This window comes from Lepisma saccharinum, chromosome 6 (assembly GCF_977018435.1).
Source record: "Lepisma saccharinum chromosome 6, izLepSacc3.1, whole genome shotgun sequence".
NCBI lineage: Eukaryota > Metazoa > Arthropoda > Insecta > Zygentoma > Lepismatidae > Lepisma > Lepisma saccharinum.
Window position 1 is genome coordinate 77,246,380 of NC_139234.1, and position 25,097 is coordinate 77,271,476.

The 25,097-nt window shown below is 39.9% G+C and overlaps 1 protein-coding gene across 2 annotated transcripts in view; it reads right to left on the reverse strand.

Moving 5' to 3' along the window:
- LOC145989466 (kinesin-like protein KIF12) overlaps positions 1 to 25,097 on the reverse strand; it is a 314,209-nt gene that overhangs the window by 30,479 nt on the left and 258,633 nt on the right. For both annotated transcript variants that reach the window (XM_083124813.1, XM_083124814.1), the window contains exon 9: positions 10,385 to 10,503. In XM_083124813.1, coding sequence (XP_082980939.1) covers positions 10,385 to 10,503 — 119 coding nt within the window. The remainder of the gene's footprint in view (positions 1 to 10,384; positions 10,504 to 25,097) is intronic.

Sequence of the window (25,097 nt, forward strand, 5' to 3'; positions counted from 1 at the left end):
CCATGGTCGGGGATTACCAGGATCGAGCGTGTCTCCTCTCTACCTCTGCTGGGCTGATCAAGCGAAGTACTACGGCCTCGTGCCTGTCATTTCTGCAGTGCACGTACGTGGATTCGAAAGATGAGAATGCAAGCTCGGCGTTTGTGCCTTCACTTATATAGCGTTAGTCACGTGCGTTGACGTCATACTGGGGAAGTTCACTTGGAGCAGAGGGATGTCCGGTTACTTTTGATGGATTGATTTATTTAGCTTTACCGCCAGTTTTGACTAATCACGAAGATGAGGATGAAATGCATGGGCGGTCGCTCATAAGGACGATACGGACGCCGCACTGCCGTGTGTAACCACAAGTGAACAAACATTACATTGACATTTATATGTTAGCTTTTACATTGTCTGAATTGCAAATATTCCATTGCTTTTAGATCGTTGGTTAGTCGGTTCCGTATTCATTCTTCCGCAACAATTGCGAACTTTGCACGCCACCGTGCGGGGGAATACGGAACTTGGAGAGAAATGTGGCGGGGCACCGTCCTCCCACCTTACGAGATGTAGGGCATTCTCAGGCGCGGCCGCGAGGGGTAAGAGGCGAGGGAACTGGCGGAATAACACGCGCGGGATCTGTGGCTGGGAGGACGGAGGGTTATTCGTCCGAAACCAACCCCCTAGGCGAAACTGACCCTCTCTCCGGAGAACGGTAAACAATGAAGAGTTGCCAGAAGCAATGAAGTTAACACAAGAAGGAAAATTACCAACCGTCGAAAGAAATCATTCTGTATTCCATAGAGCAATAAATAATGCAATTTCCAATGAGGAAAGAAAATATCGGTAACTGAAAAAAAGTACAGACAGGTGCTTGATATTTGTTATTTACCGTCGCTTTCTGCTACTTTTCGGTAATCACGACGATGAGGATAAGTGATAATTAAATGATGGAAGGGAACTCACAAAGAACACCCATGTCCAGGCCGGGATTCGAACCCAGGATCCATGGCTTTGCAATGCTGTATGCTAGCCACGGAGGTCGGCTACAGCTTCGTGTTACTCACAAAATTAGATTTAATTACATGTTTTGATTAGCACGTTTTGAAAAAACCCTGATAGTGTGACAAAGTTTCACAATTTCTTTTCGAGCCGGCTGTTAAATAAATTAGAAACTAGTCATCTAAACTCACCAAGAGCCGCTACAGGAACCTGTGTACTACGAATTTCTGAAAATTTGGCAAAATTGTCTGGCAACCCCGAGGCAATAAAATGACTGCATGGGAAGACGATAGCATTGACACTTGTTGCAAAGAGAATACTTGATTCTCTTTGCTTGTTGTTTCTTCGTTTTCCATGGAAAAGTGAAGCTTTTTCGGTAGTGTGCTGTAGTTGTGCGTTTGTTGCGATGAGCTATGTGGAGAACTTGTTGGTGCGAAGTTTTTCTACCAGAAGTCTGGATGAATAAAATAAACATAAAAACCTAGGCTGGCCTAGACCGAATTTGAATCTAGAACAAGCATGTCTGAAGAAGATTTCTGGTAAGTTTGAAGTTTTTACTGTAGAACTTGAGCTTCTGGTAACGCAGATATTACCTTTCCAGTGAGATTACTTTGCTGCCTTATTTCATATATCAATTAGTCATGTTGGACAGGAAATGTTTTTTGTGTAACATGTTTACTAGTAATTTTCACGTTCAATGCACGTAAATATTCGTCATTGTGCTTATCAACTTTCCCCTCTGTTAAGTTAAAAAACGAACAACTAAATCTGTTAGAACTCTATTTCTTCTTCCATCTTTCGTAATCTTCGCATTAGTGTTAAATAATTATTAATTTATCATAATATGTGCAAACGTGCAAAACATGATATTCGGTAAAGACGAATATATCAATTTCTTATCATGTTGGCTGTTATATACGAAATTAATCAATTAAACTCACATCACAAGTAGAGCAAATTTGTGAGCTATCGCCCCTCCACTTTGGTTCACCACGAGCCGCCACTGGGACGAAGTGGTGTTTTAAGTCCATTTTATGTACAACTAGATGATTACCCTGCGTTACCCAGGTATTTATTTCTACCAATCTTCTATTAGACAGGAAAATAATGAATTCTAACTATTGTCCAAAATGAACTTGGAGTTGAACGGCATTGGGAGTGTCACTATTCATCTTAGCGACCCCGAAAACTATGGATTCCACACTAATATCGGTCGTTTTATATGTCACCCCTTCCCACCCCCACCCCTAGTGGTGCCAGGGGTGTCTTGGAGTTGAACGGCATTGTGAGCGTCACTATTCATCTTAGTGACCCCGAAAACTATAGATTGCGCACTAATATAGGTCGTTTTTTATTATTTTTACATGTCACCCTCTTCATACCCCCACCCCTAGGGCTGCTGGGGTGTGTTGGAGTTGAACGGCATTTCCAGTGTCACTATTCATCTTAGCGACCAGGAAAACTATGGATCCCACACTAATATCGGTCGTTTTCGATTATTTTTGCATGTCACCCCCTCCCACCCACACCCCTAGGGGTGCCAGGGGTGTCTTATCCCAACAGTATTTCTTTCGAGATTGCAAGTGATACGTGTTCTAAGTTTGGTTGAAATCGCTCCAAGCGTTCGAGAGTTATGCTGGAACAAACACACACACATCCATTTGTATATATTAGATAAGGCTAATCGGAACTAGACCTACAGTTTTAAGTGGGATCTGAACCACTCTGTGGCCATCGAACCCGGGACCCCTTGATTACAAGGCGACAACGCTACAATTACGTCATCGTGGAGTCTCCGTAAATAGATCAAAATTGGTATTTACTTTGGAAGACATCAAACCTAATTTCCTTACCACTACAGAACCAACCCAACGCATGCCGCACTGAAAGCAAAAGCACAGCAAATTACAGAAATGATCTGAAACAGATGTCGACCCATCATTCCCAGTTCAATTGTTGCATCTAAACAGCCTTTTGTCGAAAGTTTCATGTGTATTTGATTTGGGAAAACTTGAATTCAATTCTACCTAACTTTCCAGAAGTATGTCGACCTTGGTGGCGGAGAGGTTCGTTGTGAGTATCCCTTCATCAATTTCATTGTATCACCACTCATTCTCGTTACGTTACGATTAGCGAGAAGTGAAGAAAAACGAAGTTGATGAACTAAAATGAAATCTCTACACACATACAATGAAGAAACTGAATAATAGCAAAACCTTCGACATTTTCTTTCCCAAGCGCGTTCATATAGAGCGGGCCGTTCAGGCACTTAGCCAGGGGAGGGCTCGGGGGCTGAAGCCCCACCCGAAATCCTACAAATATATAATTTAAACACTGCATAGTGGTAATTAATTTTACTTCGATTAAACATCTTGTATAATAAGTTGTAATGTACTGAGAAATTCATCCTCAGGAATTCTACCCCGCCACAATTTTTTTCTCTTTAGATGTCGGCTGCTGCCCTCCCCGAAATAAAATTCTGGCTACGGGCCTGGGGCCGTTAGAAATATTTTGCAGGAGGGCCCAATATTTGTAGATCCTGCACTGTTTATATATAGTAATAATTTGAAATTAAAATTCAAATATGCTGACATGTAATACGGAAGAGATGAGAAGTTCTATTTTTAGAATAGCACACACGGATTTGCTGTTTTTATTTCTTCAGAATTTTATGGTTATTTGAAAGATATAGTATTTTTTAAAGCAGTTTTTAGAAACGTTTTTCTGGAACAGACGAAACTACGAACAGAGAAAGATGCTTCCACGGCTCATATTGAATTACCATTACTATTGTTAGGAGCGTCTACAGAAGAGGTAAACCTTAATATGGATTACAATGTGAAGTTTGAACATCTTCATGTTAAATTTGCATGGAAAATTACTTTTCACTCACACAAGTTCATTTCGTATTTGTATTTTTAAAATTTTGAATACATTGTTAGAAATTATATATGTAAACTACATGAAAGGAAATTATACAGTCGCTTCTCCACTTTCAACGTCAACATCACGTGAACGCCGTGAGAATAACGATAATACGCGATCCGCAAAGCTGTTGCTGGGCGAATAGAGTCTGCAGAAGTCGAGCCAGCGATTCGCATCCGCTTCATTGTCTGGTTCGAAGTGAGCAGATGCACGGACTAGATTTCGTAACTTTTCTACTAGATTTCCTTCCGTGGTTAATACCTTCAATATAACGTACCCTGGTATAAACATTGCTGGTAGGAACGTTATGATCCACCCTGCTATTACAGTCCAAAGGGGGAACGGTTCTGTCCCGTACGAAATCCTTTCGTTGTAGATCACGAAGGCACAAACGACAGCGAGTAGTGTTACGGGAGTCACGAAAATCCAACACAACCACCACAATACATTAATAGTCTTTGCACCGTAAACAAAATCAAGAAGTTTTGCGTAGTTTTTCATGCCGAATATGAATACAAAAGCAAGCAGTTCCATGAGGCAAATAATGACCATCGTTAGCGTTGCGTGGATATCGAGAAGTTTCATCCAATAGATACCATTCTCTCGAAGGCACAGTGCGGAGCCTATGAGCAGTAAGAATGTTGTCACTATGATGCGAAAGTTTCTTTCCTTCTTCAGTACAGGGTAGATGTCGAACAAACTCCACTGCAAGGCGTCCAGCTGTATTACTATCCAAGAGAGCGTAATGAAGCCAAGAGAGAGGAAAAGGATCACGTTCCATAACTGGGGAAAGGGGAAGGTGGCTATCATTGCAGGATATATTGAGAACATAGCTGCTGGTCCGTCCTTTGCCAAAGAGAACATGGGAATACCTGTCTGCGCCTGCAAATATCCCAAACCACAAAATAGGATGAGTCCAAAGAGGATGCTGACCACCGTGCTTAGAGCAGGAACGCAGAACACTTCCCACGAACAGTCGTTGTTCACGTAGTTGAACCGTGCTCGATGAACAGCCATCCCTAGTCCTGCACCGACGGTGAAAAGTGCTTGCACTGCAGCGTCCACCCATGTTTTGACGTTAAGAAATTCGTTCATGTCAGGCACCAAGTACGCTATAAGCCCGTTCGTTGCTCCAGGGAGAGTGACTGCACGGAGTATCATCACTACCATGGCTACGTATCCAAGCGGCAGCAGACAATAGAAACTTATTCGAATTCTTTTCCAGCCGAAGGAGCAACAAGCAATGATCAGAGCGTACAACAAGAGATGGAACGTCAACAGCTCCCACACGAGTCCTCCAGGCTGATCAATACTGGCCGATGTTCTGAGGGCGAATTTGTTGAGGTACTGTTCCGACGGACTCTGCAGAGCCACCGATAAGCTTGCCAAGCCACTATTTCTCACCTCGGTACAGTTTCCATCATTCCAAGAGTACTGGCACGCACTCCAGTCGATAAGTTGGCTCACGGGATAGACCATGAAGAAAAGACAATAACTGCCGATGACGCTTGCGTACGCACACAGGAAAACATTGAGGATCACTGTTGCATATCCAGCTCCATTCATTATGGGAGCCGCACCGAACATTTTGATGTATCCGCTGTTTGTGAACTGCCCAACAACTGTCTCCAAGTGGAACATGGGTATTCCGCAAAGAAGGATCATAAGCAGATACGGGACGAGGAAGGCTCCCCCTCGATGAATGTAGCACATGTAGGGGAATCTGAAGACGCCTCCGATGCCGATACATGGGATAAGGTGGTAGAAGAACATCTCCATTCGTTTCAAGTACTTCTTGGCCTCTCCGGGATGTGCGTCGGGTTCCATCAACTTGATGCTTCTGGTCTCCAGTCGGACTCGAAGCTCGGAGATTATTGACCGTGAGTCATCGCTGATTGAGTACTGCTCGACGACGTCTGCAAACGTCACCACTCTGGGAGGAACGTCTACTTCATCTTCGTCATCTTCAACATGGAGACTCGGGATTCTCTGTCGGCATCTCTTGAGGGGAATCAATTTCGATTTGGATTTTCTCAGTGGGCTTTCAGAAGGTTCGGTCTCAATTGATTCAGAAGGTTCGGTCTCAATTGCTTCGGAAGATTCAGTCTCAATTGCTCCAGAAGGTTCAATCTCAATTGCTCCAGAAGGTTCAGTCTCAATTGCTTCGGAAGATTCGGTCTCAACTGCTTCGGAAGATTCGGTCTCAACTGCTTCGGAAGATTCGGTCTCAATTGCTCCAGAAGGTTCGGTCTCAATTGATTCAGAAGGTTCGGTCTCAATTGCTCCAGAAGGTTCGGTCTCAATTGATTCAGAAGGTTCGGTCCCAATTGCTCCAGAAGGTTCGGTCTCAATTGATTCAGAAGGTTCGGTCTCAATTGATTCAGAAGGTTCGGTCTCAATTGATTCAGAAGGTTCGGTCTCAATTGCTTCCGAAGATTCGGTCTCAATTGCTTCCGAAGATTCGGTCTCAATTGCTTGAGAAGGTTCGGTCTCAATTGCTTCAGAAGGTTCGGTCTCCATTGCTTCGGAAGGTTCGGTTTCAATTGCTCCAGAAGGTTCGGTCTCCATTGCTTCGGAAGGTTCGGTTTCAATTGCTCCAGAAGGTTCGGTCTCAATTGCTCCAGAAGGTTCGGTCTCAATTGCTCCAGAAGGTTCGGTCTCCATTGCTCCAGAAGGTTCGGTCTCCATTGCTGGCCCAGCTTCATCACTTATGCTTCTATCCATCTCGCTCTCTTCGATACTTGGCAGAGATTGCTCATCACTTGACCTGTTGTCCATAGCTTCACTAACTTTCTCTTTCGATCGTGAATATCTATTCTTTTTCTTGCTAATCGCAAAATATGCGTATAGTGCTAATTGATTTTTTCGCTGCACTACTTCCATGGAAACTCTTTATCGATTTTTAAAACATCAACAATCAATAATATCCATGGAATTGCTCCTTCTCTGTGCAAGATAATTGGGATGTCTTCCAATGTTTCGTGTTAATGTCGGGAAAGTATAAAGAACGGGAAGTTTAAAGTTTTCTCAATCGGTGACAGTGGCTTTGAGAGAATTAAGTCTTTTTAGTTTACAGGAAGTTTCTTCCAGTTCCAAACCCTAAATCCGAAATACACACATATATACACGCACACAAATGTCTTAACAATGTTATTTCTGATTGACGTGTATATATTAGTTCGGCTTACCTATAAATAGTCAGATATAAATCTGCTTAATACGTTTGAAGAAGTTGCATAATCAAGTTAATTTTGTGTAAAGTCATTTCTGACATCATCTCGTAATCAAGGGGTTCCGGCGAAGGAACATTGCAGTGTTTCGTTCACCATTTTGAACTGCAGATCCAGTCCCGATTAGCCTATCTGGCCACAAGGTCTACTTAACAGAAAACTGGTTCCGGGTTCTAATCCCCACCTGGGTATGGATGTTGTTTGTGAGTGTCCCTTCATCAATTTCACCATATCATCAGGTAACATGCATAGGAGGTAAAAATGACGTGATTGGCCTCCCTCTTGGGATGTGTGTTCAACACGTAAGGCTTGTAAGTCCACCTTACAAGTTGAAATTATTGAAGAAAACGTATTTCATTCCCGTATTTATCACTTGAACACACATAGAAATAACAGACTGCAAGTAGAACTTTTAACGAAACAATTGAGGACTTGTTTTGATTCGAGTTGTTTCTCTGTAAGGCTTCTTGAGAGGACTTACGTGTGGGTGAATGGAAGAAATGATTTGGACTCGCCCATGGCGGGTGTGTTTGCTTACTTAGTATCTTCTCAACCAATGACAGGGCGCCCCGATTTTCAGGCACTGTAAGGCGCATTACCAGTGGGTGCTAACTGGCGAGATTTACGTCCCCGCTGCGTCTGTTTGCCACGGTCGGAAGAGAACCAAGAAAATCGACTCCCCTGTTGTTTCAACAATGCTTGACGGGAGGTGTAGCTAACAAAACGGGTGTCATTTTAAATGTGTAAACTAACTATTAAGTTCACAAAGAGATGGTTTAATGTTTGATATTACCTTCATTAGAAGCAGCGAAGTTAAAGATAAAAGAGGAATGTCTGGCAATCCTAGATCCGGCAGCGCGCGCAAAGTTAGGTTCGTGCATACCAGTTGCCCGTAATGTTAAAAGCATACGCGTAATACTTAGCGTTATGATTTACAGATTTGTTTTACCTTTTCCTTTGACTAAGTTGCTTGATATGCTTTTCAAAATGTGCGCAAATATCGTAACCATGATAATGAGTAATATTCTCGAATGCATTTGAATTTGCAAATTGTATCCTACTCATTTCCCACAAATGGCTTTTTAGTGAAAGAAAAAGAATAATACGAATAAAAATATGACATGGCCTTTCCAGAAGAAGAGTTTGTGTGCTTAACTAAGCTGTATGCGAAATTTGTCAATTGCTACCAGTTGAAAGTTGAGCTACAGGTAATTTATTCTGAAGCCGAATATCGAGTAAAGAGTGTGTTTGAACTTCATGAGTACTTGCGTACTACCCATTTGAATGAAGCTGTTGAACAAGTGTACAAACTAACAGAATTCCTCCTCACTGTTCCTGCCTCAAGCTCGTCGGTGGAAAAGTAGTTTTCTGCACTGTAGAGGATTCATACATTTCAACGCAGCAAACAGACTCAGGCAAGGAAATCTGACTTGGGACTGATATCCATTGAAAAGGAGCTGCTAAAGAAATTGACCAGGAACTCACGATTCTACGACGACGTGATTGAAGTGTTCAGACTAAAGGATCGTTGGATCGAGTTACAGTATAAATGAGAATTTTCATTAAGTAATACATACATATGCTATTATTGTTAACATAGAGTGTGTGCATTTTGTGTTTGAAAGTGAGTAAGCCCATGCATGACTTACATTCAAATAGATTCTATTTAGTTAAAATATCTTTGGGTTTTCTTTATCCAATATTCAGATCAGGTTTATCTAAGGAAGCCTTACACCTTTCATAGAATCACGCTACGCCACTGGTGTTCAACCACTAGTATCATACCAGTAACAGTGTACAGTTAGTTGGTAATTATGGTAATTTTTGTAATTATTATAATTACTATGCTGAAAGTTTGCTCAATGATAAAATGTATGTGTGACACACGTCCAATTATTGTTTTTTTATTATTGATGGTCATTTATGAAATTATTATAATTAATATATAACTGCACATATTTAAATAACAAAGGAAGCGGTGATTCAATGCCAAAATGGATTCTTGAATTTTAGTGAAAGAAAAATGGGTGGACCTCTGTGAAAATATTCAATACTTCATGTTGTCATGTTCTCTTTCTTCGGTGTTAAAATTCAACATCTCAGTAGCTTTGTTTTGTCTGCGAAGTTTACATGAGTGTTTTCATATTCAGACATAATTTATATACTAGCATATTGTAACACATCCCCTATAACACATCCATAGAACTTTCTATCTTTCAACTACGGTTTTGATTTATAACTCTTGAGTGGGGCGTTTTCGGACTGGACTTCGTTATCTCGTGTTGATGCTTTTGTCTCCCTCCCCATCATCCCTAAACTTTTGTTACATGAAATGTAATAAGATGAAATGGATGAGAGGACAATCACAAACACTCAAGGACAACACACAACACGAGCCCCACGGAGGATTATACTGGACGTGAGTCCAGACGCCGGAGACTCGCTAGTCTGCCAAATGCAGTCCAAGGTGTATCACGTGAAAGGGAAGTTAATATTTGAGTGTCTTCGCTAATAGTCACCCTTTAACCCCCGGAGACTTTTTACTACATAGTGTATTCCACACAGGGTGACACCGTGCAGCACCAACAAACTTTCACAACGTGCAGAGGGCATCAAAACAATGAACTTTTGTTGTCTCCGTTTCGACGCCACGAGTGCTCGAAAAAAAAAATGGCATTTGCTATTCAGATATGCGACAGAGATTCATTGTTGCCAGTTTTTATTTCTTTGTCGGACGTCGTACTAGAAGCGGTAATATGCTACGGAGACAGTATCATGCCAGCAGAGGTACAAGCAGAGTAAAGTCACTTGGTTTAACCCCTACTCCTTAAATCATGCATAATGGTACAGTCCCTATTTTATGTTTTCACATTAGATAAGGGTTGCAGATGTTTTTTAAAGAAGTTTTCGCATTGCATAGGTCACCCATTGCTATGACTAGACACACAGTCTGTCAGATGTGTACTAAAAAAATTGCCGTTTTCTGTAAAAATAAAAAATAACCCGTGGCTCGACAGCCCTTGAAGGGCCTAGGCCGTTTTCTAACATAAAAAATAAATGCCAGTAGCAACCTTGAATTCATTCTGCATGGTTGCATATTTACAGGACAGAAAATGCAGTTTTTTGAGGGTTTGTAGCATCGAAACGAAGTAAATTGTTTGTCTTTGTGTCCTGTACACGCTGTGAAAGTTTGTTGGCAAAACACACACACACACGCACACTAAATATTCCACAACAACACTTACCATAAGCGTAACACCATTTCCTGCCAGGCTGTCGGCCAACAACTTGGTCAGTTTGCTGTCTCTGTATGGAATATGCCCATTCTTCCTCTTCGGGTCACTGAGGGATGCAATGCAGTAACCTGCAAAAATTATAAATATTATATGTAATATGTAGATTTTGCCTCTAAATTTGTCAACATTAAGTCGGTGAAACATAAAAATGAGAATAGGCAAGGAGCAAACTGGATTCTTATGACAAATATGCTAGTATTTAAGGGTGCGGGGACCTGAGGCGAACAATATGAGAGGGATATACAGTATTTTCAACATAGTTGTAATGATTTTGAAATGTGTGGGAAGAAATATATATGGCGAAGCGTTTCTAACAATTTTAGCTAATTTTGACGCTGAGGATGAGTGATGAATAGGTGAAATTGATGAAGGGATATTCACAAAGAACACCCAGGCAAGGACGTGAACCAGGAACCATCAGTGGGTAGATCGAAAGTTAAACCACTTAACGCTCTAGGTCACTGCTTATAATTATTAAAAAATCCATATTTCTTTGTTTAAATTTGGATAATTTGTTTCAATTTAAGGTATTTGATGTAAGAGAATTACAGTCTCTGGTTACGTTTTACAAATTAAGTCTAATCTCATTTTCAACACTTCAAAAATTAACAGTTATATGCATAGAAATGTACTTTGATAATTTTTATCCTGTCTTTTTCTGTTCAAGGAAACGTAAGTATTTAGAAAAAAAGTTATTAAGTGACAAGGGTTATTTGCGGGATTTTTGTTCAATTCTGAAGAATTTTATGTACATTTTATACTCTTTCTTTTTCAAAGAAAGCAACTTTATTTTTTTTCTTTAAACGAATTAGAAATGTGCTATAAACATTACACTAAGACTTCTTTCCATCTGTCGCATTGCCCGGGCTTCCCTACTATACAGGGTGGCCACAAATTTGTCACTGTAGCTTTTGTTTTGAGCTAGTATTTTTCTTTCCTTTTTACCCTTCTTTACACGTATGCAGAGGGGATGGGGGATTTCCCCCCTCTGGGTACTTGTGTCTCCCCCTCAGCTTGATAAATTTTATCCATGGTGGAAATGTTATATGGCGTAAAACCATTATCTCATGCTGTCCCTAGATAGTTTTAGAAGTTCCCCCTCACTGGAAATTTCTTAAATACCACACTGCACGTATGTAAAATTTAACCGGAAGAAGTGGATGTGTTTAGAATGGCACCCAGACGCCTAAGTAGCAGCGTGTCAAATGTATACGACGTATATTTTCCATTACCAATAACGTGAAGCTGAAGCTCAGCGACGAATGCTGCAGGAATGTGGACTTCTAGCATTTAAAAATGACACGATCTCAAAATCAACAAGTTATTTGATGCAACCGGAAGTGTTTGAGACGTTAAAAATCCTGCAGGCCACGAACACATAGAAGGAAATTCAATTACGTCTCAAAGCTTGCATTGATTTAAATGGAGTTTAAATTGATAATTATGTGGAAAAAAGATAAAATTGTAATTGTGATGTCTAACTTACCATCTTCAGAAAATAAAGTTGCCAATATTATAAATATGTTCTCATTGTTAAACGTTATTGACGATCAAAAGGTGCCCCCTTAATTCGTGACCACGCTGTATAACACTATTCCATTAATGTTAATATAGTCCAATTTTATGCTGCATATACATATTACATACGCGTATATAGGTTTTAGGGTTCCCGAGTAGCCAAATTGTTAGCGACCTTGCCTTTGATGCGAGCGGTCCAGGGTTTAATTTTCGGTGGGATGGCTAAAAATGTCGGTGTTGGCCCAGCATCACGAGGACAATCGGGGAGCTACTTGCAAAGAAAATGTATCGGTCTCCGGTCACGATAGCCAGAAAACAGCGGCGATGGGACTCGATGCGCTGACCACTTCTCACCAGGGTTGTTAAAGGTCCAGGAATTTTAAATAAATTCAATTCCGGTCCAGGAGAGAGAATCAGCAAGCGTAAATGGGTTCTGGACCGTAAATAACCCTTTTCTCTGTAAGGTATTTCAATTCGGTCCAGGAACCTTTTTCCCGATCAATTTAAATACGGTCAAGGAACCTTTTTTCTGAATGAATTTAAATACGGTCCACGAACCTTTTTTTCCGAATCACTTTAAATAGAGTCCAAGCTCCGTATTGAAATTAAACAATACGCAACTTCGACCGAATAGGGACCTGACAATAAACAATTATCCACTTGTGAGCATGAAAGACTAATCCAGGTGCTGGCTGCCTCGAGAATCTAAGGTACAAGGTAGAAATGGGCGAAACGCAAACGCTGCAGTAACATTGCTCCTCTCCATGTAGCCCCATTCTCTCTCGCGCGGTCCTTCACTTGGTTGTAGTTTATAGCACCATTGCCCGTCCCTGTTGTGATATCTGCTGTAAACACAGCAGCCTCACGTTCCCTCATCAACAGCTCCTATTGGCGCCACGTTATATACAGTAACTCTTCGACAAGGGAGTTTTTGAACCTGGCCCACGAGAGAACAACAGCATTTTGATATATTCCCTGCGCTACGTTTTCTACAACCTCAGTGTGGCATTTCAATGTAAAAAAACTCGCGGACATTTTTAGAAGGCAACTTTTGATCGGTCAACCCTGGTCCAGAAATTGTAAATAAATTCAATCCCTGACTGGGAGAGAAAATCAGCAAACGTAATTTCAATTCGGTCCAGGAACCTTTTTCCCCGCATCAATTTAATTACGGTCCAGGAACCTTCTTTCAATGTAACAATACGCAACTTGGACCGAATTTAAATTGTGCGAGAAAAAGGTTCCGGTCCTGTAGTGGAACCCAATAGAACCCATTAGAATTTATGGGTTCCTGGACCTTCAACAACCCTGCTTCTCACCACTTCTCACCCAATGGAAAAGTCCCTCTGGCAGGCTCTTGCACCATGGAGTTTAGTCCAGTACCTAATTAAGTTTCATGTTATAATCCCCAATTAAAATTTACACTGGATAAAAATAATTAATTTTAGAAAGATTGTAATGGAATTATTGGCTAAAATTATTATAGATAAAATGAAAAGTTTTATAAAATATTAAGATTACAATATTACAATAACTATGTAATTGTCTTAATCATTTTAAATAATTTTTTTAAAAAAATATCAATTGTATAGTTTAAAAAGTCAATAAAATCACAAAATTATGAACCAAGCATGATCTAATGGTTAAGGGACAATTCCTTTCAAAAATTTATCTTTCTAGCACAAATAGACGACCATGATAACTATGGTTTTCTTTCTTTTACTATGGGAATTTCAGGAACGAAATATATTCATGTCTGTCCTCCTCCGTGTGGCCGTGCAAGTCGGCGTGGGTTCGAGTCCGCCTGGGTTCAGTCTCTGGGTTTTCGGACTGTGTATAGGACCGGTGGCAACCCACCATCGTGAGGAAATTGGGGAGCTACGAATGAGTAGCGTAATCCGGTCATAAACATTTCCTATAACGGCTGCGGGTTCGACGTGCTGACCCCACGTCACCCCATTACCGCTTGAAGAACTACACACCTCTAGGTAGGATTGTGGGAGGGAGACTGGCAGTCGGGAGAAAGGTCAAGGCCCTACCAGGGCTGTCCAGTCACGAATTATTATTATTATATATTTCTGTCTACCTTCATTTATTACTTATAGGTCGCTGTGATGCCATTTGCTGTCAACTGTCTTGGCTCACATTGACAAAGAGTTCTGATATTAAATATTCAATTATAAGGGCGATTCAAAGGTATTGAACCCCCATATAATTTCTTCAGATTTCACTATACATGAATGGGACCATATGCAATATCTCAAACTATTACATCTTTGGTGCATGCCCACCATCTTGGATCCGCCATATTGGATTCAACTTATTTTTTTTCAAATAGGAATAGGGGCATGCGTCACATCAAAGTCATGTGAAACTTTCTGACAAATCGAATGGTGAAATCCATTTTTAAAAAATCTTGAATAGTTTTCAATTTATTCCATATTAAAGTTAAAGAATGTTAATTGCATGGTGTTTAGAATTTTGCAATGAAATCGTGTTTCTTGACATCAACGTTCATTTTGTGCTCCGCATTTGGCGCCAACGAGAACCTGCCTACTTTGCAACAGCCACCAGAACCGTCCTTCGGGGTATACTCACGCCCACACAAGGGTAAACACTAATCCTACAGAAAGCACGCACTTGTGTTCAATTATTTACGTAGCGTGCTCCATCTGTCGACTTTTAGTTTCCCCTTCAAGTCTTTGATAATTCAAACTCATGGGAAACTCGCCAGATGGCACGAGTGGCGTCTTTAACTTCAAATTAACAAGTTTATTCAAGTAGTCTATGTCGAAGTACCGTTCTTTCATCCCTTAATTCTGACAAGAAAGTTTGCTACAGGGCCCTGCAGTGCCTGTATCATTCAATGTTTTGGCCTTGAAGTCAGTGGGCGGATCTTATGGTCTGCGTAAGATGGCCGCATCTATCTCAACTTAAAGAACATCACATCGCATGCTGCTAGCGCATATAGGGTGGAAGTAGGCTGCAACTGCAAACGTTTGTGCGCGTGCGATTATCTGGGGATTCGAAAGCTGAAATTTATTTTATTAGGTGTAAAACCTAGAAATAAGTATGTAGTTAACTAGCCTCAATATAACACGCTTAAGCTCGTCATTAGTAGATATTTTTGCGTGATTTTTCGTATGTGGCGAGACGGGTCCACCTGCATGGATTTCTCATTAGATTGTGTTCTTCTTCCATTTGGCCCGCAATACTGATTTCTGATCAACAGTACAAGGTAAGGTCATATGTACATACAATGCATCGTATTAGTTAACAGTAGATTCAAGATCGGGACACTGAGGGACTAGGTCCTCCAGCCTCCTCTCGCACTCACACTACGCAACCCTCTCTCTTGGTATACTTTTCCGTAGATTGCTTATCATAGCTGTTATTTCGTTAAGAGCGGTAGTGTCCCGTTTAGGATTGGAATATGGATGAGGATTCGAGTATTTGTAGGGAGAAGTTTCAAACCTTGGTGCCTATTAATAAAACCAAGGTGTGTATATATATATATATATATATATATATATATATATATATATATATATATATATATATATATATATATATATATATATATATGTTTGTGTTTCCTAAGATTATTGTACTTGAGGAATAAATATAATAAAAGAAAAAAGTATATACAGAATATGAATATAAAATATAACAAACAAAATCATATATATGTTTGACCAGTGTTTCCAAAATTTCTAAATTGACTTGTATATGTTAAGGATTTGTTTGGTGCTGATATTAAGCTTGAAAATCTTAAGGAAATTTATAATTATAAATATAATAAAATACTAACTTCGAATATATGATATTATCTAGTAAATTTATTGAGTAATATAGGTCCTTAGACCTTAAGCCTCCCAGAGGAACAGGAGTTGCAAGTATCTGGTCTTCCAGAAGTAGGACGTTCCAAAGGTTTCTTCTTATTTTGATTTCAAGGAATTTAGGCTATCTTCTTCATTAAGAATAAATAATGAATAAGTAATGAAAGAGAAATTTGATATATATTGAATAATTAGAACATACCAAATTATAAGTTCTTAGACTTTGAGCCTCATAAAAGAATCAAATTAAATGGACCTCCAGAAGAGAAGGAAGTTCCAAGGGCTTCTTCTTCATTTCATAAGGTTGTGGTCATCTTCTTCATTCTTCTTAATGATTCTCATCATATCAAAGTTCACACTATACCAGTTCCAAAATTTCCATTATTCACTTCGCTTCCATACATAGTCAAATCTTGATAGAACCACACTTAATTCCACACTATCAATACGTTTTACAGGAACGTCAATGTCCTCACAATCGCTAATTAGTTTCCGCCAATTACCTATACGACTTTGCAAGTCACTAGTTCTTCGAACTTGCACTGCCTCTTAAGGATTTTATGTAGAACTTCCTTCGATTCAAGGCGGTTGGGCTCTCCTCATAATATCTTGGTTTATTTTGACTGTCCATTTTTTTCGGTGTTCTGTTTTGACGATGGGAACTTCTTTTGCCTGATTCAGCTACTTCTTCTTATTCCAACTTGTCGGATGGTACTTAATGTTGAAGTCTCATTTCCAGAACTAACTCGAGATGCTGATTTGTAGTCCATTTCTTCTAATGACGAAATTAGTCCAGCCAGTCTGTTAATCCTGCCGAAGGTCTTGTTGATGCTATGGATTTCCTGTGCCAGTGCCAGTGACATCCTCTAGACCCTGCCTTAATCGTGGTATCAGACTATCAGAATACTTTTTACAGCTGACTATTGCATGTTCCGATGTTCCTTTCATCTTACATGTTAAGCACTGATCATCATAGCTAAGATTAAATCTTCGAAGGTAAGTCCTATATGGGCCATGACCCGTCATGAAATGGACCATACCTCTACTTGGTTTGAAGAAGGAAAGTTTCATCCTATCCCGTACGTCCGGTACGCAACTTTCATTTCTTGATGGCTTAGTCCAGTCTTCTACCAGACTTATGGTTCGGTTAGCTCTTCTTTCCAGTTCAGTTCTACTGTTGGCGATAATCAGAATAAGTATGTCGTCTGCATACGCTATCACATCAGCAACTTCCCAAGACTGATGTAATTCCATCAGCAGAGGCTCCAAAGTAAGGTTCCACAGGGTTGGGCCTAACAATGAGCCCTGCGGACAACCCTTGTTCACATCCTTTGTTACTACCTTTTGTGATCCTTTATATTGTACGCTTCTATTGCCTAAATAATCCTTTATCAGATTATAGAGAGGTCCTGGTATATATTTGTCCCTCAGTACTTACAGGATGTATGGCCACCACACTTTATCGAAAGCTCCACATATATCTAGAGTAATGGCCAGTACATATTTGTGTTGATTTTGATGGACGAAATTCATAACATAGTTAAGTGCATCCTCAGCTGATCTTCCATGAATGAAACCAAACTGTTTTCCTGAATGTTTGGTTAATAGTCTTCTTTCATTAAGTCTTGATACTATAAGTTTCTCGAGTATCTTACCAAAACCATTTAATAAGCATATCGGCCTATACGATTTTGGTTCCTCAGGATCTCTTTTCTTATCTTTAAGAAGTATAGTAAGATTTGAATGTTTCCATTCCCTTGGGAACCTACCAAGAGCTAAGCTCTGATTGTACACCACTTGCAAGCACTCCAACATTTCATTTCTTAATATCTTAATGACCTCATTAGTGATGCCATCAGGTCCAGGAGCTTTCTTGCACTTCAATCGATCTATTATTAAGATAATTTCTTCCTTGGCAAATGGATAAACCAGTGTGTCATTCTCATAGGGCTCCCGTGATTGTTGTCTTACATTTTGATGTATTTAAGAGTCCTCCAATTCGCTATCGGATGGTAACAGCACCTCCATTAAATATGAGATTGTGTCCTCCCAAGTAGTTGTATAGGAGTTTTCCATCTTTTTCAATGTGGTAGGAGTGAAGATCTCTTTTAATTTGCTTGTTGCGGCTTTATATGGAATGCCCCATGGGTCCTTCGTAATTTTACTTTGTACCAGTCGAGCCCACATCCTGACTTTGTATTGTTTAATCAGATCTGCGTAAATCCACTTAGACTTTCGGTACTTCTCTAAATATTGCTGTTTAAGTCTGGGATCTACTGCTTTTTGGAATAATTTCCTTAGCCGTCTTGTAGTGGTTCTTCTTTTCAACAGATAGATTGTCCAAGTTTGTTTCCTTTTTTCATGTTACGGTACCGGAAAAAAGCCTATAGCTGTTTTTAAAACAGATGTAATGACCTGAATATTATTTTCTGTATTATTATCGAGAGAGACAGGTTTGCTTGCGAGGAGACTTGTAACCTTAGATCTTAATTGGCTCTGCTCCACTTTATTCCAATTCCTTTTTTGAAAATGATTTGGTACCTGTTGTAAACTTTCTTTTTCAAGACTAATGTTCCATCCTATAACATTATGAACGCTGGTGGTAAGGTCTTTAACTCACCAGTTATTCAGAAACGACCGTCCACCATAATTAACCAAGGTAATGAAAAACTAAATATGCTGACCAAGGCAGTAATTTATTTTATTAAAAACATAAACTAAACGTAACGTTTCAACCTTATAGCAAGGTCTTCTTCAGACTCTGTATCAAGTACAAAAGATACAAAAACAGGGCATTATATATATACCCAAACATTACTCCCTCCAGACTATTAGAAAGTTGTTCTGGAACTTTCTAGCAGGTGGCTTTCCCTTGTCAACAATACTTTCACCTAAAAGGCTAAACATATTAATTCCATATAGAATGTGGTTGCACTTTTTATCTCACGCTCTTTTTCCTTCATTTTTCTTCCTTCTCCTCTCCTCTTTCTCTCTTGTCCTTTCCACTCTTTCTAACACCTTCTTCCCCTTCTACGTTTAGTTCATGTTTTTAATAAAATAAATTACTGCCTTGGTCAGCATATTTAGTTTTTCATAATCATGGAAACAAGGCTTAATGGTGTTAAAACCAAGGTAAAATTAATATTTGACTTGGCACCACTACTACTACAAAAGGTTGGTGTATTTGACTTCTTATTTACCACGCAAAATCCTCCACTTGAAAGGAAGTCTTCCATTTCTCTTCCTCTATCATCCAATTCGCCACTATACCAAAGGAGAGATTTGGCATTAGCATCTGTACTAATTATTGCATTGGCCTTACGGCCCACCAATCCATGAACTGCTCTCTCCATCATTCGTATGTAAGGTGATATCGGGTCCTTAATCTGGCAATATACATTTACTAAAGTCCATGTCCAGTGCCCATTTCGACATCTAGAACAATACAATGTGACGTTGAAAGTGTCTTGTTCCACATGACCTGAATATCCTTATTCATTACTAGAGTAGCTAGCTACCTTTGGTACCTCAGTGCAGGTGAATGCACGGACGGATTGAGATAGACCCAGGAACTTACCTTTATAATGGTAAGGCTCCTGAATCACAGCAATGTCTATACTATTGTTTAAGATATACTGTATAATTTCTTGCATTGCAATTTTAGCCCCTTGCAGATTATTTTGTATTAGTCTTACCTGGCTTATGGAGTTACTAGATGTAATCTTTTGTACATTATCCATAATTAGTTTTTCAAATTACTCTATCCAATAAACCCTGATAGGTAGGACAGGCATTATTATTGCAATTTCTTTTCCGAATTTTACACGGAATACAGATACGAACATTAGCCGACTTGCAATTTTCTACAGTATGTTGCTCACCACATTTTCTGCATGTGCTTTCATTTTTGCAGTATTTACTTACATGTCCAATATCGTTACAATTATAACATTTGGGAATGGAGATAAAGTCCTTCACTCTAATCACTTTATATGGCAAGTACAGTCTATCTTCGTTTACCAATATATTTCTCATTGCGGGAGACGTTTCCAACACAACGTTTACAGACGAATCCTCACGTCTTCCCGTCTAAAAGCTGATTTTGAGAAATGCTTTTATTTCTTCTACCGTCATCAAGTCATCCAAGTTCAGATGATATAGGTCTTCCAATAGTTCTTCATCTTTGTAAGTCCTAGGTATGTCATATAAAATGACCGAAGGATTTTTATTTTTTGTCATTTCCATTTTTAATCCCTCGGATTGTAGTATTGGGTTATTCTTTACAGTTTGGAGTTCCTCTGGTGACGCAAACTCTATTATTAGTGTTTCCTTAGTTGATCGAATATCTGTAATTCCTACTTTATCCAGAGTAGGATGGATGTTATTTGTAACAATCTTCTGGATTTCCTTTGGGTTTTTATTTTTGGCTTTTACAAATAAAGTCGGTCTAGATTGTCTAGATGGTTTTGGTACTTCTTTGGGTATTTGTTTTAATTTGTCCGCGTATGTGTTACTATCACTCCCTAAACTTTCATTATGCGTATTTCTCCTAGCTGTAAGTTCTTCTTTCGGGAAAGCAGTTTCTTCTTTCAACTCTTCATTAATAGCATGCAGGACCTCATTTTCAGTGTTCAAGTCCTCGTACGCTGCTAGTATTTTGCTAACTACCTCCGTCATTAGTGTTTTCGTTGGGATTGTTACTTTTTCTCTAGCAATCCCAGATTGCAGTTCATTGATATAGAATGTGAACATACCAAGTTTGCTTGTTTCTTGCAACTCTTCATCTTCATTTTCTTTGCTTTTTCCCTCTTCCATAATTCCATTCGTATCTCCCATTTTTCTCTTAGTTAGTGGGGATTCCATGCTGGTTCTCTCAGTATTTAATCCAGATCTTTTCAGACTTTTGTCTGTATTCATACTGTCCCTTTATTCAACATCCATAATCATAAAATAAGACAAGGGAATATCTCCGTCTTAACCCACCGGCCATAACTTTTGTAGATCGGTTGTTACTCAACTACTCCACCTGGTTCCCGCTATAATGGAACTATATCTTGACTTATTCCCGTTACAAGCACAATGGACATCAACAAACATATCTAGACAAACCAACAGTTAACAGTAGATCATATTTGTTATAAGCATGGAGGTACGAAAGGGGAGGAGCAAATCCCGTGCGATTTTTCTGAAGCCAGGTCACGTGACAGGACGAAGCGAAGTCAGACCAAAACATTCGTGGTCGCCATGAGAAATTTTGTGTACTTTTTAATGAGAATTACGGAGCATTGGTGGCTTGTACCAAGAGAATCAACAGGAAAACTGAAGGAATAACATTTCACAAGTAAGTAAAGCTAGCTCTAGTTTATTTTTGTAATATTTCGAATTCATACATAGTTATGCGCGCACGAACGTTTGCAGTTGTAACCCACCTCCAGTCTCGCTTGGTAGAAGAGCCTATGTGCGCTTGCAGTACGCGATGCGATGTTCTTCTGTCAGATTAAGTAGATGCGGCCATCTTGGGCAGTCAATAAGCTCCGCCCACTGGCTTCAAAACGAAAGCAAGGAGTGATACGGGACTGCAGGCAGCTGGTTATAAACATGGAGGAAGGAAGATTTGAAGTGACTTTTAAATAATCGCGAACTCGTAACTTGCGGTTGTAGAGTCCTTTTTTGTGCGTTTGTGTTAAACAACGTTGCATACAAACATACAAAATGACAGTACATGCGTGAATACTACGACATCATAACCTAAATAATACTTGTACCTACATCAAATATATCTACAGAAAGTAGCCTTATTTCAAAGACGTTTCACAAAGACCGACAGGTGAACAGATTTCATTTGCAAGGAAACAAGGTTTACTTCACTTAAATATTACAAGAACATGGCGAACGATAGTTTGTGGTACAATGGTCAATGGCCCTATGGCATGCCAGGAGAATGCTCCCCAGACCAGGCCGGTGGTGGAAGTAGATACGGCCATCTTACGCCGCAGACCATAAGCTCCGCCCACTGACTTCAAAACAACGCGCTCCTCCCCTTTCCTTCCTCCATGGTTTGCTATATGTTGTCTGCGTTTTCTTTTATGTAGGTAACTGGACTGATATTTGCATCTTTAATATCTTGCTTTCTTGGCGATAGAAGATGTGAATTTATTCTTAAATGCAAATAACTATAGAGCGACCACGAGGAAAAGAACCTTCGGGCAAAACTCTCCGCGCACCTTCCCTTCCATGGGTTCAATTCAAACCACATGGAGCATGATCCACTCTGCCCCTCCCCTCCACGCGAGAGTACGATGCACATGAGTCGTGGATCAGCGCAGGCTCTTGTGCCTCTGGTTCCACTATAATATCTAGCAATTGACAATAAAGAAAGAACGCTCCAGCAGCAAATTGTAACAACAGCCCCAACGTGTTATCTAAAAATCTTGAACTTGTCTCAAAAAACACCACCCCAGATCCAAGAAAATATTGGGTCCCAGAAACCCCAGTCTATGAAGAGCAATGGAGGCGGTTCCTGCAGAGCCAAGAACGACGGCAGCAGCACAAAGATCCAGATATCACTGATAGCACTGCCAGGAAGAGGGAACACCCCAATCTCACCTCAGAGGAAGAAATGGAGCCCTTCACCTTCCACAAGAAACCTGTGAAAGGGGGTGATCAGAATATTCAGACATCACCGGTTGCGCACTTGTAGATAAAAGTGTAGACATCACCGAGAGCCCCATCAACGCTCCGCAACCTAAACCACCGACAATAATCGGTATCGCGTCAAGAATAGACACTCTCAAGACCAAAATTGTCCAGGTTATCAAGGAGCAGCCTACAGTAACGCTTGTCAGGGATGGCCTGAAGTTCCATGAACTACTTATCCAGTACTGTCAGCAGAACAACATCGACTATTCCACCGACATTCCACGCCGAGAGAAACCAGACAAAGTCGTCCTCCGGAAGTTCCCTATTGACACGCTCACGGAGGACATCAAAGCAGCACTCTCCGAGGACTTTGACGTTCTGAATATCTCCCAGATGTCCAAGAAGTATGTCAACACCCATGCCAGGGTGCCACTGCCACTCTTTTTCGGCGAAATGAACGATCCAGCAATATCTACACTCGGGTACCGCAACCAGGTAGAGTCGTATAATCTACTGGGGTACTCCAGTGCCATCGATGTCAGGGGATTGGCCACACAAAGAGAGATTTTATAGTTTACATGTGGTTGTTGTTAATAACAGTAAAAATAGTAATAATAATAGTGATGATGATAATAATAATTTATCCTATTTATCCCTATAAACCAATCACCAGTTACCATCCCTCAAGACAAAAAAGTTTAATTCTCATGCACTGAACAAATTAATTATGGTAAAATTTCACCCTCGCTGGTCTAGAGCAACATTTGTACAAAGTAACACGCAAGTTTGGTTGTGTTTTATGTATGTTACCAAAAGATGGCAGTCCAGTGTGTCTTCATAAGTGTTCAATCTCGATTTGGTTTGCTAATGGTCTTTTGTTTCCCTTACGAAGAAATTTTCTATAGCTTCAAGTATTTTTGCTCCTAAATTGATACTTTTCTTGTTTTCTTTTCTCTTTATTTCTACCGCATTCGTATTTACAGAAAGTTCTCCCAGTATATTACCTGATATTATGTTCTTTATACTTCGATACATTTCTCCATCTGTAGCATTCGCAATACAAATCTCGGCTACCGAAGTTAATATATGTGTGTTTTTTCCCTTCTATTCTTCCCTATTGTTTTCTTTATTTTCTCTTATCTGACTAGATGTACTACCAATTCTTCATTTTCTCTGGACAATCAATTTTCATACGCTCCATTTCTTCTGTCGGTGTTCCACGATATCTTCGTTTGCTGCTGTCTCCATTTGATCCTCAACATTCTCCTGCTACATTTCCAAGGCTTCGAGTGTTTTCCTTTAAGCTTAAGCTGCCGTTCATGTTTCACAGCCATACAGTACGTTTGTCCTGGTACTTCTTCCTTATAGCCACATCCATGTTCTAGGAGATCAGTAATTGTTTCTTCTGCTAAAAGCTGTTCTTTACCTACTTGCTGCATGCATACAGTGATTCAGTCATTTCCCAAGAGTAGCAGAATTCTTCCACTTCATCTTCACTATACTGCCCCATCGCCATGTTTGCTCCTAAGGGCCGAGGTTGCTTGTGGTATTCCACAATCTTTCCCTTCTTTTAGTTTCTTTATGTTGCAACTTTTGAGGACTTTTTCATTTCATTAATCAGTCTGTTAAGTAGCCTTTAAAAGTTGATTGGATAGATATTTCCGCTGCCATCCAGCCACCGTAAAAAATGACCACGACTGTTTTCAAAGTATTAACAGCAATTACAAAGTTAACTGTGATTATCCTAATTTCGTTGATTCAGTTGCAAAAGATATACCGTATTTCCCGGAGTATATGACGCATATTTTTACTTTAAAATAGGTCTGAATAACAGGGTGCGTCTTACACGCCGATACTCAGGTTACACCACCAGGAAGAAGGAAGTTTGTGAATGGGCCAAAGTTTCATGGGATGCTGTATAAAATAGACAGTGGTTAAATCATTTAAGGAGTGTGGCATTAGAAATGCACTGGATGACAATTTATTCTACGAGGACTCAAGATTCTGATTTAGAAGAGGTCTCAAGTGACTCTTCATTTAAACGCACGGCCATGAAAATAAACGGCTGGGCAGAATTGCGCTGGTGACACTAATGGGAAAAGCAAAGCGAAAGCGGGACAAAAGTAGCTGGTTTCCGCCCACTGTGTGGGAACGTCAACCGGGCTGCGTTGCCTAGTTCGAGCGTCAGACCGACCTCTCTCCGAGTCCCATTCGATACAGAGCTGGTTATCGTGAGAATTGAAAGTTCGTTATAGGCCCCAGAAATGGAGTTTCATATCTACACGTCAGACTGCTCTTAAACCTCCAAACACACGGGGTTGTGTTCCGACGTGGCAACAGGGCCAACTTCTGCCACTCGCCTAATTTCATGGCAGTGCGTTTAGTTCTGGAGGTGAAAGTATTTTTTTTTATTACGACGATGATTAAACTGTATTCTTTTCTAGTTAGTTTAGGTAAGTTATTTGTTGAGAGTAGACTTATATATTACTTTATATTTGAAATACTGTAAATTAATTATAATATTCGATGATATAGCTTTTTTTATCTCAAAAGTGTATTAAAAAGGGGTGCGTCTTGTATACCGGAAAGTACGTGTACACAATTGCAATGTGTTTATGCAAGTCAAAATATTCAAACTTAAATTTGAAAGAAGTTATTTTTCCTAT